The sequence below is a fragment of the Adelges cooleyi genome, unplaced genomic scaffold (assembly GCF_023614345.1).
Source record: "Adelges cooleyi isolate 19-005CV unplaced genomic scaffold, UGA_ACOO_1.1 ACOO_flye_CR_arks_rails_tigmint_CR_PRNA_23, whole genome shotgun sequence".
NCBI lineage: Eukaryota > Metazoa > Arthropoda > Insecta > Hemiptera > Adelgidae > Adelges > Adelges cooleyi.
In genome coordinates this window covers 3,337,974-3,352,521 of record NW_026095893.1, presented here as the reverse complement: position 1 = coordinate 3,352,521, position 14,548 = coordinate 3,337,974, and the positions used below count along the sequence as shown (strand labels likewise).

The 14,548-nt window shown below is 27.7% G+C and overlaps 4 protein-coding genes across 4 annotated transcripts; 2 read left to right on the top strand and 2 right to left on the bottom strand.

Annotated features, from left to right (window-relative positions):
• Positions 1–464: 464 nt before the first annotated feature.
• On the bottom strand, positions 465–5,147 carry LOC126835425 (histone-binding protein RBBP4). The gene is made up of 9 exons (XM_050568002.1): positions 4,919–5,147; positions 4,684–4,831; positions 4,059–4,204; positions 3,790–3,994; positions 2,992–3,169; positions 2,733–2,927; positions 2,447–2,659; positions 1,486–1,584; positions 465–884 (listed from the first exon to the last, which is right to left on the bottom strand). The coding sequence occupies exons 1-9, from the start codon at positions 4,935–4,937 to the stop codon at positions 804–806; spliced, it is 1,284 nt and encodes a 427-aa protein (XP_050423959.1). The 5' UTR covers positions 4,938–5,147; the 3' UTR covers positions 465–803.
• A 189-nt stretch (positions 5,148–5,336) lies between these two features.
• LOC126835424 (ralBP1-associated Eps domain-containing protein 1) lies at positions 5,337–9,868 on the top strand. Its single transcript, XM_050568001.1, has 12 exons — positions 5,337–5,594; positions 5,667–5,850; positions 6,415–6,655; positions 6,719–6,923; positions 7,502–7,594; positions 7,810–7,960; positions 8,050–8,107; positions 8,177–8,295; positions 8,357–8,424; positions 8,485–8,596; positions 9,334–9,421; positions 9,502–9,868. The coding sequence occupies exons 2-12, from the start codon at positions 5,691–5,693 to the stop codon at positions 9,635–9,637; spliced, it is 1,431 nt and encodes a 476-aa protein (XP_050423958.1). The 5' UTR covers positions 5,337–5,594; positions 5,667–5,690; the 3' UTR covers positions 9,638–9,868.
• A 938-nt stretch (positions 9,869–10,806) lies between these two features.
• Positions 10,807–12,469, top strand: LOC126835471 (protein XRP2-like). The gene is made up of 7 exons (XM_050568089.1): positions 10,807–11,040; positions 11,113–11,322; positions 11,387–11,559; positions 11,635–11,770; positions 11,840–11,975; positions 12,038–12,193; positions 12,265–12,469. Exons 1-7 carry the CDS (start codon positions 10,979–10,981, stop codon positions 12,376–12,378), a joined length of 987 nt encoding a protein of 328 aa, XP_050424046.1. The 5' UTR covers positions 10,807–10,978; the 3' UTR covers positions 12,379–12,469.
• Positions 12,470–12,864: 395 nt separating this feature from the next.
• LOC126835472 (vesicle transport through interaction with t-SNAREs homolog 1A) lies at positions 12,865–14,303 on the bottom strand. Its single transcript, XM_050568090.1, has 6 exons — positions 14,068–14,303; positions 13,918–14,006; positions 13,782–13,840; positions 13,540–13,684; positions 13,277–13,479; positions 12,865–13,215 (listed from the first exon to the last, which is right to left on the bottom strand). Exons 1-6 carry the CDS (start codon positions 14,073–14,075, stop codon positions 13,066–13,068), a joined length of 654 nt encoding a protein of 217 aa, XP_050424047.1. The 5' UTR covers positions 14,076–14,303; the 3' UTR covers positions 12,865–13,065.
• Positions 14,304–14,548: the final 245 nt, after the last annotated feature.

The following is a 14,548-nucleotide window of genomic DNA, read 5'->3' as shown; positions in this document are numbered from 1 at the left end:
AAAATAAAGCGACCTTAAACATATAACATATTCTTTTTCCTTAAATATGTTTCCCACCCTGATCAATGTTTATTGCCTCTGCTGTACTATTAAGTAGACAACTTGGAGATATTGTAAGATCTATTTTGTAAACTACAAATGGTTTCAATATAATTTTGGTTTAGACTTATTGCATCATTCTTAACTTTATATTGTTATAATTCATTTTTATTTTGTTCCTTTGTATTTTAACATTAAGGTTTAGCCCAATTTATTTGAATAAATTATTTTTTCATCATATGCAACATTCTTCATTAAACAATTTTTTACCTTTCATTCATAAAAAAATTATTTTTTTCTCTTGATTTTATAAAGTAACATAAGTTGTAACCATGTAATTTTAAACTTGTTTCCAAAAAAAACATTACGTTTTCAGAGTATTCTGTTTATTATTCCAAAAGAAATATTTAATAAGTAATAATAAATACGAAGATAATAATTATATAATTACATCAAGATAGCTAATCTTATTATCAACTAAACACCAGTGGCGGTAAAATAAAATAGAAGATATTTATTTATCTACATTCCTATTAGACAGTTACAAGTGCAAACAGATAATTTACTTAAATTTGATTACACAAAAATAATTTCATCGAATTAAATGGCGGAGGAATGGGTTGCAGCAAATATATGCGTAAAGCATAATATATTTACACTTAACTTTAGATTAAAAAAAATTTAAAACCCTACAATAAAAACTTAAAATAACGTTGAAAAATAAAAAAAAATTATATAATATAAAAAAAGCAGAGCTTTTTTTTTTAAGGAACGGGAGTGTCTACTTCAGGACTGGCATTATCTGGTTCTTCATCGTTATAAATATTTTCAGCCATTTGCCAAACCTAAAAATAAAAGTATTATGGAAATTAATACCGTAGTGCAACAAAAATATTTTTTAAAATCAAATAAATTTCAAAAACTAAAATTTAACTGCATTCTTTTGCCATCTAAGACTTTTTTTACACTAATTAAAATATATGAAGAGTGAAAGTGTCAAACGTTCCAAGTGCCAAAGTATAAAAATTGTACTTTATAATTTGATTTGTATTTTATTCATTACCGGAAACAATTTTGTAAATTTTTCAAGTAAAGAATAGTTATTTATAAAAAAAACAATTATATTTAAAACTCAAAAATATGTTTAAGTGTTTCCGGTAATGAATAAAATACAAATCAAGTAATAAAGTTCAATTTTTATACTTTGGCACTTGGAACGTTTGACACTTTCACTCTTCATATACATGTAAAATATTAAACAGATTTGAAATTGATCATAGAAAGAATTGTGCAATAGATTGATTAGGAATATTTTTAAGATGCCATTTGATTGTCAAATTTTAATTTTTGATTAGATATTATTAATTATAATATAAAAATTTATTATTTTTACTAGAAATTGTATAATTAGAATTTCTACAATATAAATGAATGTTAAATAATTACCTGCATTATGTTATCCTCGGACACAGAACATATAACCCAGGGTTCATTTGGATTCCATGAAAAATCTGATATTTTAGCTGTATGTCCACCGTGAATGAACTATTAGCAAACAATTTTTATTAATACATGACAACAACATATTGTAATAATCATATTCAAATATATTATTAAAAACTAAGTAGAATGATATGGTAAAAGTTCTACTTATAGATAAAATGACAATTTAATTGATATTTTTCAATATTATAATAATAAATAAGTTTAATGTTTGCACAACAATCAATTTTTTGATTAGTCCTGAAAATACATTACAATAAATCTCAAATAGTTATTTAGTCTATTTTGCATTAAAATTATTGTTGGAATAATAATTAGTAATTAATATTTTATTTTTTATATTATTATGAAATTTTGCGTTTACAATTTATTTATTAATATTTTATACAACAAGATATAAGTCACAATTATAATATATTGTTTTTAATTATAATATTAATACGTATGTTGCAATATCAAGGAAAAGTTTTAACAATAACAATGTTGTTTTTGTAAACACATGTAGATTTACGCGCGTGTAATTTTGCAAGATTAATATAAATAGCAATTTAACTAAGGGTTCAGGGCTTACTTTATCTGATCAGTTTTAATGATATACTTGTGTTAATGTCATACTGTTTATTATACGGTATGTAAGAGTATTATCTACTATTGTGTGGCGGATGCACAACTAGATAGCGCAATCACCTCAACACGCGGTCAAAACACTACCATGTAATCAAACAAAGTGCGCGGCTGGTACATACAAATACAACCTCACAATCACAGACCGCCGTCCACTGGACACCGGCCGGGCAATATTTGGCCTGCATCCCCACAAATGTAATTACTTTGTGTGTTAATCCCTCTATTCAACCCAAAATTATGTTAATAGTTTTTATAAATATACATATTTATTAATTACCAACAACTCCGGTGGACCATCATCAGCGTCTTCAGGCGACTGTTCTTCTCCAATTTTACTTAAGTCCCACACATGCAAACGCCTATCTGTGCCGCTCGATGCCAATATAGTTTCATTATGTGGAGACCATTGTACTTGAAATATTTCATCCTTATGCGATTCAAACGAATGCAGCTTCAGTTTTAGATTTCGCAAATCCCACAAAGCTACAGTCTATATAAATAAAAAATATACTATTAGAGGATTATTAATATTTTTTAATAAATATAAATATTGTTTTATGTACTTTATCAGCACTTCCAGTAGCCAAAATAAATTCAGAATATGGATTAAACGATAAACAATTGACTTCAGCAGTATGAGCGTCAACTGTGTGTGAAGGTTTACTTGTATTGTTAGCTCGTGTATCCCAAATCATAAGTTTTTGATCATCGGCAACAGAACCAAACAGAGACTCATGTAACAAATGCCACGCTACATCCTAGTAAAATAACAAACAGAATTTTTAACAAATATAATAAATATAGGTAGCAAAAAATCTATACTTCAACCACGGCTGTATGTCCCGTGAAAATTGTTTTGGCTTCTACGACCCTGTGCTCTTTGGGAGTGGCATTAATATCCCACAAACAAATAGTATGGTCATCAGAAGCACTCAATAAATAACCATTTAAATTAGGATTCCATGATAAGCCATAACCTTCTTTTTGATGTCCCCGGAGTCTAAAAAATACACAATTATTTTATTACATTCTACACACACAGTGTATATATATTATAAGCCAATTTCTATATATTTTTTTTAGCGTTTTCCATCCTAGGGCAGTCACAAGGAGTACCTCAAAAATTTTTTTAGAGGCGATTCAGCACTTTGGTAAGTTTCCACTTAATTAACATTGAGTTGGAGCATATATTTTAATTATTTTTATGAATAACTACTTTTTAAGCAATCAACTTTGATTAATACATACTTCACTGCAAAAATAGACCCTCTAAATAAAAAAAATCTAAAAATTAGATAGTTTTTAGGGAATTGCTTATCTTCACCCTCTCAAAATAGTTCAATAACTTTTAATCATCATGTGGATAATTTTCAGATGTATCTGTCTTCAATTTTAGTAGTTACCACAGAATAACAGATACTATCGCTCTGAAAATTAACTCCACAATGAGTCCGAAACGTAAGTGAAAAAATTAAGACATGTCACATGGTTACATTTTTTGCCACCATGGTAAAAAAATAAAGGAGGGTCCAAAATACAAATTTTTTTTGAGTACTTTCTAAGAAAGACAGCTTTAAAAAAATCGATAAAAACGGGTTATTATGTATATGTATAAAAAACCTTAAGTCTGGTTGACATTCCCCGTTTGGGTCTGGTTTTGATGGATGCTTAGTATAGTCAAAAACGAGTACATCACTCGACGGTGTTTTAGTAGCAATGACACATGGATTTTGTGGCATATAACGAGCACGATTCACTTCACCTTCATGATTGATTTTAATTTCAATTTCGATTTTACCGCTAACAGAGCCAAAACCTCCGTATTCTACATAACACAAATAAAATTATTAGAAAAAAATTAGCGTTGATAATAAAAACATTAATTATACCTTGTTTTTCACCGTCATAATGAGAAGAATCAAACTGTGCGTCTTCATTGGGTAATTGTACACTGGCAATTAGCAAATGGTTTTGCTCGTCGGATGTATGAGTACCCAAAATTAAACGGTGAATAGAATACTCTTTACCTTCAGGTCTGTAGGTAAAACATTTTTAAAGTTATACTAAATAATAATATACAGTTGGTACATTAGCCAACTTGGTTGAAAGTTAGATACTATGACTTGAATTAACTTTTATCTTTATGTACTAAATTATATTAAAATACCTACTTAGTTAAAAAAATTCATACGATAACATTTCAATGTTACTGTTTACTGTATTAAATATTTTCCTTTAAATCACATTTCCTCGTACAGCTCAATCTATATGAGATCTTTAATTGTATTTCACAATGTTTATTTTTAAACATTTTAATTTTATCAAGGATAAAGATTTTTTAACAATGCAATTAGTAATATACATTGTTTTGCTTTAGAATTTAGATATACAGGAGTGAATATAAAATACTACAAATAAAATATAGTATAGTATCTTAATTATTGGACGTGTTAAATGTTTTGATAACAAAGTGTAAACAACTATTTTATAGTAGGTAGGCATGAAAATAATTACCGAGTAACATCAGGAAGCCATTGGGCAGTCAATGATGGCCATTCTAAAGCATGGGTCATTACTAAATCGTACAAGAACGGAGTGTTCTTTTTCCATATTTTATATTCTTCGTTGATGACACGTTCTTCGACTGCCTCGTCAAAAGTATCTGAAATCGTCACAAAAAACATTTTATACAACAAATGCAGATAAATTTGCTATTAAAACATCAAATCAAAATGTAAATGCTACTTACCACCTTCTTTGTCACCCATGGTTAATTACAAAAAGATTAAAAATTATTTTTTCAGTCAACAAACGTCGTACGACAACGTTTTAAGAATTCTCCAAAGCACTGCGTTACAACTTACAGATATTTTGTAGTTTGTACCTGTAAAAAAAACCAACACCGAAAAGTAAAAACAATAAATTGCGCCAAAAACACGCGAAAATAAAGAAATGATAATCAAAAACGCCGACCGAATGGCTGATGAAAAAGGATGGTAAATCAAAAGAGACGACGGTTGCAGCAGTGCAGCCAACAATATTGAGCCATCAAAGTTAGAAACTGGTTGAATTATATTCTATCCGTGCAATAATTTCACCTTTCAGGGCGCCTTCGTTACCGTGACACTGAACGGACATCAGTTCATATTGATTGATTTTGTTTATTTATTTTTATCAATTAATAGCTAATGATAATAAGTAAATTGTTTAATTGATTCTTGTGCATTGTACTTGTCTAGTCTTCTCGTCACTCGTGTATCGGTGTATTCTTGTACAGCCCATGTACATGTTATAAATCTTTGATTCGACAAACGAATAATTTATTTTCGATTGAACTTAACATAAACATCATTTACATGGCAATCAATTTCAGGTGTCTGTTGTATCTAGTCGTACACGTATGATGTTTTTGTTATTTTCTAAAAGTAAGCATAAAACATGTATTGATTAAGAAGGGTAAGGCGAGTAATAAATACAAAAATTGTATTATTTTTTAGAAACGACAGTATTTTGTATTTATCATGACAGACAGCCAAACAGTTATCATAAATACAGAGCATGATGAAAATGTGGAAAGAGCTCATAATAGTTCAACTACAGAAGCGTCGAGTACAGCCAGTGATTCGCCAACGCCTACTAATAGTGTTCAAGATAAAAACTGGACACATTGGCATGGCCCTGGTAATTCATTTTTAATACTATTTTGAAACTAATAATAACAGCTAATTTTTGTAAACTATGATCTGTTTTTAAATTTAAATATTGTAACCAATAAAAATTCCTTATATTAATAAAATTTATTTTTAAATTAAATGTATGGAAACATGTAGTTTTTGAAAAAAAAAATTTTATGTTTTGCTCTTCTAATTTTTCTTATGTCTGTGTATGTTTTACATTTGGTTAAATCTAAGCGCAGTAAAACCTGTAAATTAGTTTGGCTTGACCATACAAAAATTTAATTTAATGCAATTTTCCGATTTATTCAAGGCTTATTTTAGATTTAGTTCTATAAAAATAATCAGATCCTGCACCTAAACTGCCATTCAAATTATTGTGCTTCTAGCAAAAGAAAATTTCACACCGCCACTACCCACTCTTTTTTTATTAGTTATACAACTCATGTTACATTACCATAGTAAAATTTACATTTATTTATGATTATTTTTATCTTTTACTTTATTATATTATTATTTAAAATAAGAAATTATTTATTTTACTGTTATAGCATTAGAATATTGTTTTTAGCTTGGGGTGATGAACAACGACAGTTATTAGGTACAGAAGAAGAAGCAGATTCATCTGATTGTGACACTGTCTCTACAGCTAATAGTGTTGGAATATGGAGTATGAATGAAGAACAGAGTAAATATTATGAAGAACAGTTTGCATCATTACAACCTAACCCAAAAGCACTTTTAGCTGGCTCAGTGGCCAGAAGTTTTTTCGAAAAATCTCGATTACCATTACACGAACTTAAAGAAATTTGGTTGGTAACATCCAATAAAAGAAAAATTCAAATTATATTAATAATATGATTTATTTTATTTAGGCAACTATCGGATGTAACTAAAGATGGAGCGCTTTCATTAGCTGAATTTAAATTAGCCATGCATTTAGTTGTTCTAAGACGTAATAACATTACACTTCCTAAAAAACTACCGCCATCATTAGTGCCACCAAACTTGTCTCCACAAAAAATTGACATATCTAATACTAATATTGTATCGCCAACTAGCAGTATCAAAAGCAAAGAAGTAAATTCTGTGTGACCTTCTTATTTTTATAAATATTTATTTATAGTTAAATTAATTTATATTAAAATATATTTGAATTTATTTAATGAGATCAATCTTTTGAAGAACTGGTTGTCCTGATTATGCAATTTAACCACTGAACATTGTTAACATAATATAATGAAATATAAATTGATTAAATACCTGTTTTAAAAATAATATTAAATTATGTTTCATTTAATAGATGAAATGTTATGTTATAAAATAACTTACTTATTGTGATGAGGTGATTATCCATTTTATGGAAACCCGTCTAGAAAATTAAATTAAATTCACCAAGTGTAAAAAACAACTAGATTTTCACATTATGTAATTCTTTAAAATTACACAAAGGAAATTAAATTTATAATATCTGGTCATCCAGTTCATGAAAAGATCAATTTTACTAAAAGGTGGCGACATATTTTTTGTAGACATTGTATTATATTTATATATTAATAAATATATATATATTTCTTGCATACATAAACATAAATAAGAAATATATGTAACTTATGGAACATACTGTATGTGTATATATATATTATTATTTTTTTTAGTGGACAAAGTTCGTTGATTCTCCAACAAGTTCTTTATCATCACCTGGACCAAAACCGGTAAATTTTGATTTTCAAAAATCTTCTGTTGAACAAGTGAGTAGCATAACATTTACGAAATATATTAATGTTCCCCTTAATTAAATACAAAATGTACTAATAAAATATGTTTCACAACATATTAGAAGATTCAATCAGTTTCAGTTATAATAATTTCCAGGGAACTGGGTATTCTGGTCCCCACTTTGCTAGTTTTTAAAACTTTTGTTGGTCATTTTTTAAATTTATTCCTATGCTTATGATTTTTCTAGGATCCAAAAATACTTCATCCAGTTGCTGTTCGTGTTACACCAGGTATTGATACATGTTTAGAGGACCAAGAAATAGAAGTGCAGTCAAATAATGCTGAAGACTTTATATTAATAAAAGCAATTCAAAGACCACAAGTAAAAAAACCGAGTCGTATGTATCAAAAATAATAACTATGGTACAAAATATCATACTAAAATTTGATTCACAACATGAAAATATCTCATACTAATTTTTTTTAGATATTGGACCAGGAGCTATACCACCTCCTCCTTTACCTACATTTTATGGAGATGATTTGTATGGAAATTTCTTACAAATGTTTACATATTAATTTTATGTAATTTATTAATTAGTAATTCTTTAAAGGAATTCTGGACCAGCTAGTTTACCAGTAATGACATTAAAAAAAGAACCTCCTCCACCGCCACCACCACGACCATATCGTTCACACATGCGAAGTTCCTCTCTTGATCTCAATAAGCTTGGTATTAAAATGTTATTGTTATTGTAATAATATTTTAAAATTATAAAAATAAAATATTTTAGGAAAAAGTGTAGTTGTCAATTCTGCTCACGGACCGCCTGTTGTCCCGCCAAGAATAACTCCTAGTCCGGTAAGAACTAACTTTGTAAGCATTAAAATATATTTTAGTTATTGGAAATTGGGGTTTTAGGATAAAAATGGTGAAATTAATGGATTGAGACAAAACAATGAAAGGACTGATTCAGGTCAGTTTGCTGATTTCGCTCAGTGTCCTGGTGCTTTTCAAGTCTACAAGAAGCCACGTAAGTTTTTGTTTATCATTATTATCGTGTGTATAAATTATAAATATTATTTAGAATTGCAAAAAGTTTTAGAAAAAAAAAAGATTTAAAAACAATTAAATTTTATTGTTTTTTAAGTACTTTTATATATATATATATATATATAACTGACTGAAAAATAACAATATTTTTTATATTCTTCCATTCTCCAACCAAGTAATGGCTATAGAATAAAAATAAATTCAGAAATTTTATTTTATTATGTTCTTGATTATTAGATATCAATATAACATGTGTTATGCTCACTGTTACGTTTAATTCATTTTGTTAACATTTAGTTCACGTGTTTTATTAATCTCAAACTTTCTACTACCGTGTAAGACGGTCACCACTTTACCTGTGGAGCGAGGCAAAATTCAAATCAAAGAAATACATTTTCTTATATTTATATTCTAATACTTTCTGTTTAAATATTATGATCTCAACATCAAACATGTATTACAAACGGTGTTATAAACTAAATTGTTTTATTTCATCATCACACTAATATAATATTGCTTTTGTTGAGCTAATTACCTAAAGTGCTAATTGGTATTTTATTTAATCTATTTATTATTACTCTGACCCTATACAGTTATACTCTTGTGCGATACGTTTACTTATCATTTTTACTGTGTGTAAATATACAGAAATAATTTGTTACATTTTTATATTGAATAAGTAATTATCAAACTTGGTGATCTATATTTTTTTTTTAGTTTCTGAATCGCAAAGCAATGAAAACTCTTCTACTGCTGAATCAGAAGTTCTCAGTTCTCGGCCAACAGACAATGCTGTATTTTGCAAGTAATTGTCCAAAACGCTCATTTAATTATTTGAATGTAAATATAAATGCATAATTATTATGCTTTGTAAATTTTGTTTAGGTTAGAAGAAAGAAATGCTCATTTACGTCTAGTCTGTCAAGATCTACAAAATCAATTGAGTGAGCTACGGGAAGAACGTGCTGGTTTACAATTGCTCTTAGATGCAGTTCTAAAATCTTCACCACCGTCTTTTTAATTTTTCTATGTTTTAAACATACCTTGTGATTGTTTTTTTTTTGCTATTAATACCTCTTAAACAATGTCATTTAAATCATTTTTTTCCTTGTATAACCTTTATCACAAATTTTAAAAAACTATTATTACATAATATCGTTAAATTATTTATTTTTATAATATATTTAGTTTATACTTATTTATTATAGTGGATTAATTGATAAAAATTATGGAATGTTATTTTATACCATTAAGAATTAGTAATAATTATTTCGAAAAATACATACTTTTTTCAATGCATTTTACCATTTTTCTTCTAAAATATTATGATTAAAAATTAATAATATATAATGTTGAGTTTTTGTATGATAAACAATTATTTAATCATTTAAATTATTTTTTTTTTATTATTATACTCTATACTACATTATAAATATTATAATTTGAAATAGTTTTAGAATATTTTTAATAAAGCCATTATATTTTACTACCAATGCTCTTTGTAGTAAATTTGTTTTAAAACCTGATTGTCAATGTTTTTTAAAATGTATTATTAGTTTACAATAACAATTTTATTTGAATGCACTTTACTACCAACTTTTTTATTTGTGATTGGACCCTATTTTTATTTAACCTTATAGTCTTCAAAGATTGTCTAGTTACAACTTCGAGTTTTATAAGGTTGGATAACCTGTTTTTTATTGATTTGGTGTCAATTTAATCCATCACCTTGTATGTAAGGGTGGTCCTTAAAATGTAGATTTTCGAATTTTAACCTCGAAGCCCCCTAAAAAGTTTTTAAATACAATACAAATTATTCTTAAAATAATAATTTATGAAAAATATTAATTTTAACCTGTCCCACAAGGGTTGAAGTTTAAATGGGATTTAACATATGATTTCGACACAAATTTGTGCACAAATCAATACATAACTTTTTCCTACTCCTTAGTTTGATCTTAAGTTTTGATGGTTTTATAGCTAGAGTGTGCTGAACGCATAAACCATACCCAAAAGTTAATGTCAAAATTGATGCCTGAAAATGAAAATTTAACAAAACAGCCGGTTTTTGGTACAACATGAAGTTGTACAACAACATTTATAAATCCATAAATGTAAAGGTTTTAAAATAGTTGTATAGTTTTTGGTTGTATAGTATTCATAAATCATAATGTAATATATATCTATTATTTTAGTAGGATAGATACCTAGATAATGTTGATAGATACCCTTGCTGTAGTTGCCATGACGACTAATGCTTACAACTGTCTACATTTGAAGAAATGAGAGTAGGCATTAGTATAAACCACATACACTCACGACGTGTATTTATGAGGTTTTCTGTAGTTAATAAATTGTAACAATGGGTTGTTTTTGTTGTAAGGCTGTAGCGTCTGAAGAGCCAAAAAAATTGGTTTACTCATGGCAAGTTGCACCATGACATTAATGCCATGTATTCTCTATACCTATGTAAATAAAAAAATATAATATTTTTAGGGTAGAACGTAAGCACTTGAACCCAACAGATTATGTTATCGAGAATCTATCCAATAGTACAATGTACAAAGCACCCGGTACAGTTGGCGGTCAACAATTTGTTGTACGTAATTGTGAAGATTCCTATGTGTATGTATTGGATTATTCAGACTCTGTTACTATCGATGACTGTCAAGGGTGCACTATAATATTAGGACCGACTAAACAGAGGTACTATATCAATGTTAATAATTATAATAAGTATTTTTCAAATTATAATTTTCTATCATTTTAGTGTATTCGTACGTGATACAGTCAACACTACTATAATAGTTGCTTGTGGTCAATTTAGAGTGCGGGATTGTACATCTCTGAATGTTTCATTATTCTGTTCTACACAACCGGTAATAGAGTCCAGTCGTGAAATGAGTTTTAGTTGTTACCAACTGTATTACAATCAGTTGGAAGGTAATTGGTCATGTTTCTAAACAAATTAATATAATTTAAGAACAGAATTTAAATGAGTAATTAAATTTTATTAAGCACAATTCAAGAAAGCCAATTTGAACATATGGAATAACAATTGGCGAACTGTGTATGATTACACATGGAACGAAGGAGATAATTGGATGCTTACTGAGGTACCTATTAGTTTGGATTTTCCGGAGGAGTTAAACAAGTAATTGTTTTTTAAGTTTCTAAGATGAGCTTGACATTTATGATATTAGAAGTTTATTTTTTATTGAAGGTATGGAATAACGAGTGACCCTGTCAATTCATTAGTGCCACTTACAAAACGTGAACAGCAATCTGAAGATAGTTGTTTTGTTGCATTTGAAAATGGGAACGAGGCAGCACGATTTGTTCAAGCCTTACAGTCACATGTAATATAGATTAGAAGACATTTTACCTATATATCTATATATTTTTTTAACATAATTTTTAGGAAACTAATTTAACACTAGTCAGGTGCATACATCGTGATGGTATAAGTGTAAAAGACTGTGTACAAGATCAAAATAAATTATTTAATAATAAAATACCAGTAATGGTAGTTGGTTTGCATATTCAAGGAAAACATGCTACAAAAAAATGTTCAGCCGTAAGTATTAAACAAAAAAGTAGCAATCTAAAAGTGCATTCATTTTAAATGTTTATTTTTATTTCTGGCAGATTTTACAAAATGATTTTCCACAATTTTCCACATTTACTAGTAAATCTAAAAAAGAAACCGACGAAATGATCAAGACGTTTTTTGTTTCAGTTGAAGATGGCTTTCAAATGTAATTTTTTTGGCTGGATTATGAAAAAAGAAGTTTAAATATATATATTTGTTTTATTGTTTACACTTTGGTGTTTAGTAGACAGTAGTACTTATACTACAAAGATTTATTTTCAGATGTTTTTTAATTTTTTAAACCAATGTTTTTAATGATTTATCAACTAGATATATTTTAAGTATACACCAGCCACTAAATTAGTATACATAGCTGTATTTGAACACTATTCCACGAATCAAAATGTTTACAACGACTCATACTGCCGCACTGTATTCTTACTACAAGAATTACAAATTTGCTGCCTATCATAATATTTTTTCTACACCCATATACTATATTTTAAAAGAAATGACAAACAATTTTAGTTATAATCGCCATCAATAAAATAATAGTGTTTAAGTGATAAAACACTACAAATTAAATAAGACAAATTTAATCCAGATAAAAAAAAAATTAAATTAAAAATAGCTATAGATAAATAGGTTAAGACAAGTTTATAGAATTTAATATCCTAATTTATTTTTGTCAAAATTAAACTACTATTACTATTTGGTTTGGTATAACATATTTATATCACATTTAATATTGAATGTTTGTAGATTCAATGGCTTATTGATTTAAAAACAAAAATAATTGTAAAACAATTTTAATTAAAAAAAAAAATAATAAGTATAATTTAGTGGTAGAAATGAGTTTAAAGGAATGTATGATAAAAAGCAAACATTAAAAGGAAACAAAATGCTGCCATGACACTAAATAGAATTAGTTTATGTTGCCGAGAACGCACAATTATGGCATTTATCATTCGAGTACTTCTCCCGAGCTCTGCGTTAGCATCTTTTAGCTGTAATATAAAATGTTATAAAAAGTGATTAAAAATTGATTTTTCTCATTCGAAAACTTACTCTATTAAACGAATTATGCATAGTCTCTCGCTGACGACTCAAGTCTGTCAATATTTGTGAACCAATTTCTTCTGTCTCTACAGTGACTCGATAAGTATTATCCAACTGTATTCCAGCACGATTAAGTCGCTCCGACGTGTATAACAGTCTTTGTTTTTGTTCTGAACTCGCGTCTTCATTTTCCACAAAATTACTTTCATCTTCTAATAATAGTTTAAATTAATATTAAAAGTTGTTTATGTTTAATGATTCCATTCACGAACCTAAATCAATGTTGACAGTACATTTTGCTCTTGCAAATTCTTTTGCCAGTCGATGAAGTTCAGCTCTATAACTAGCTACTCTATTATGAAGCTTAGTTCTTACAGACACATCAGATTCTTTAACTGATAAGTCCATTTGTTCTAACTAAGAAACAAGTATATCGACACAACACAACAATCAAAATATGTGATTGCTATATTGCGGAAAGTAATAACTATAACAATAAATACTGTTTACTTACTAGATCGTGTACTTCGTCTAAATTCCGTTCTATTTCTTTGACATAATCATTTCTGTCAACTACAGAAACAAAATCGGAACTCAATTTACTAGTATGAATATGTCCAATATATTATTATTACAATTTTACAACTTACTGCCGGTAATATGAGCAAGTCTACTGATTTTCGATGTAATTTCAGCACTTGTAACGCCAAACTGTTGTTCATAGTCGGCTAATAATTTACTAAAATTAAATTCTTACATAAATAATGTATCAGAATTTTGTGTTTTAAATAAAGACATACTTTTCCATTTTTAGTTCACCAAAAACCAGTAACTGCTCAAACTTCAACCATATTGTAGAAATTAAACTACTATTATCATTAGATATTGGCAAAAATTATATTTGTAAAAAAAACTAACTTAACAAAATATAAATATAATTAAATAATAAACAATATATAGATGCCTAATTTTTCAATAACTTAGATAAATACATAGTAGGAACATTCTCATAGTATACTTAATATTATTATAACTATTCGGTATACTATTATCACTGAATTTCTTATGGTAATGTCACCACTCACCTGTGACAAAATATTTGATGATTACTTCAAGCTGTTTACTGAAGTATTAAAAATATTAACGATTTAAAATGTAACTCCTAGATGGAGTTGATTGTACATATAAATTACGAACTAAAATAGATAGGTACCATTAGTTCTAATAAATGTTTATAAAATATAAATTATAATTTATATAAAATATATAATTAGTATTAAT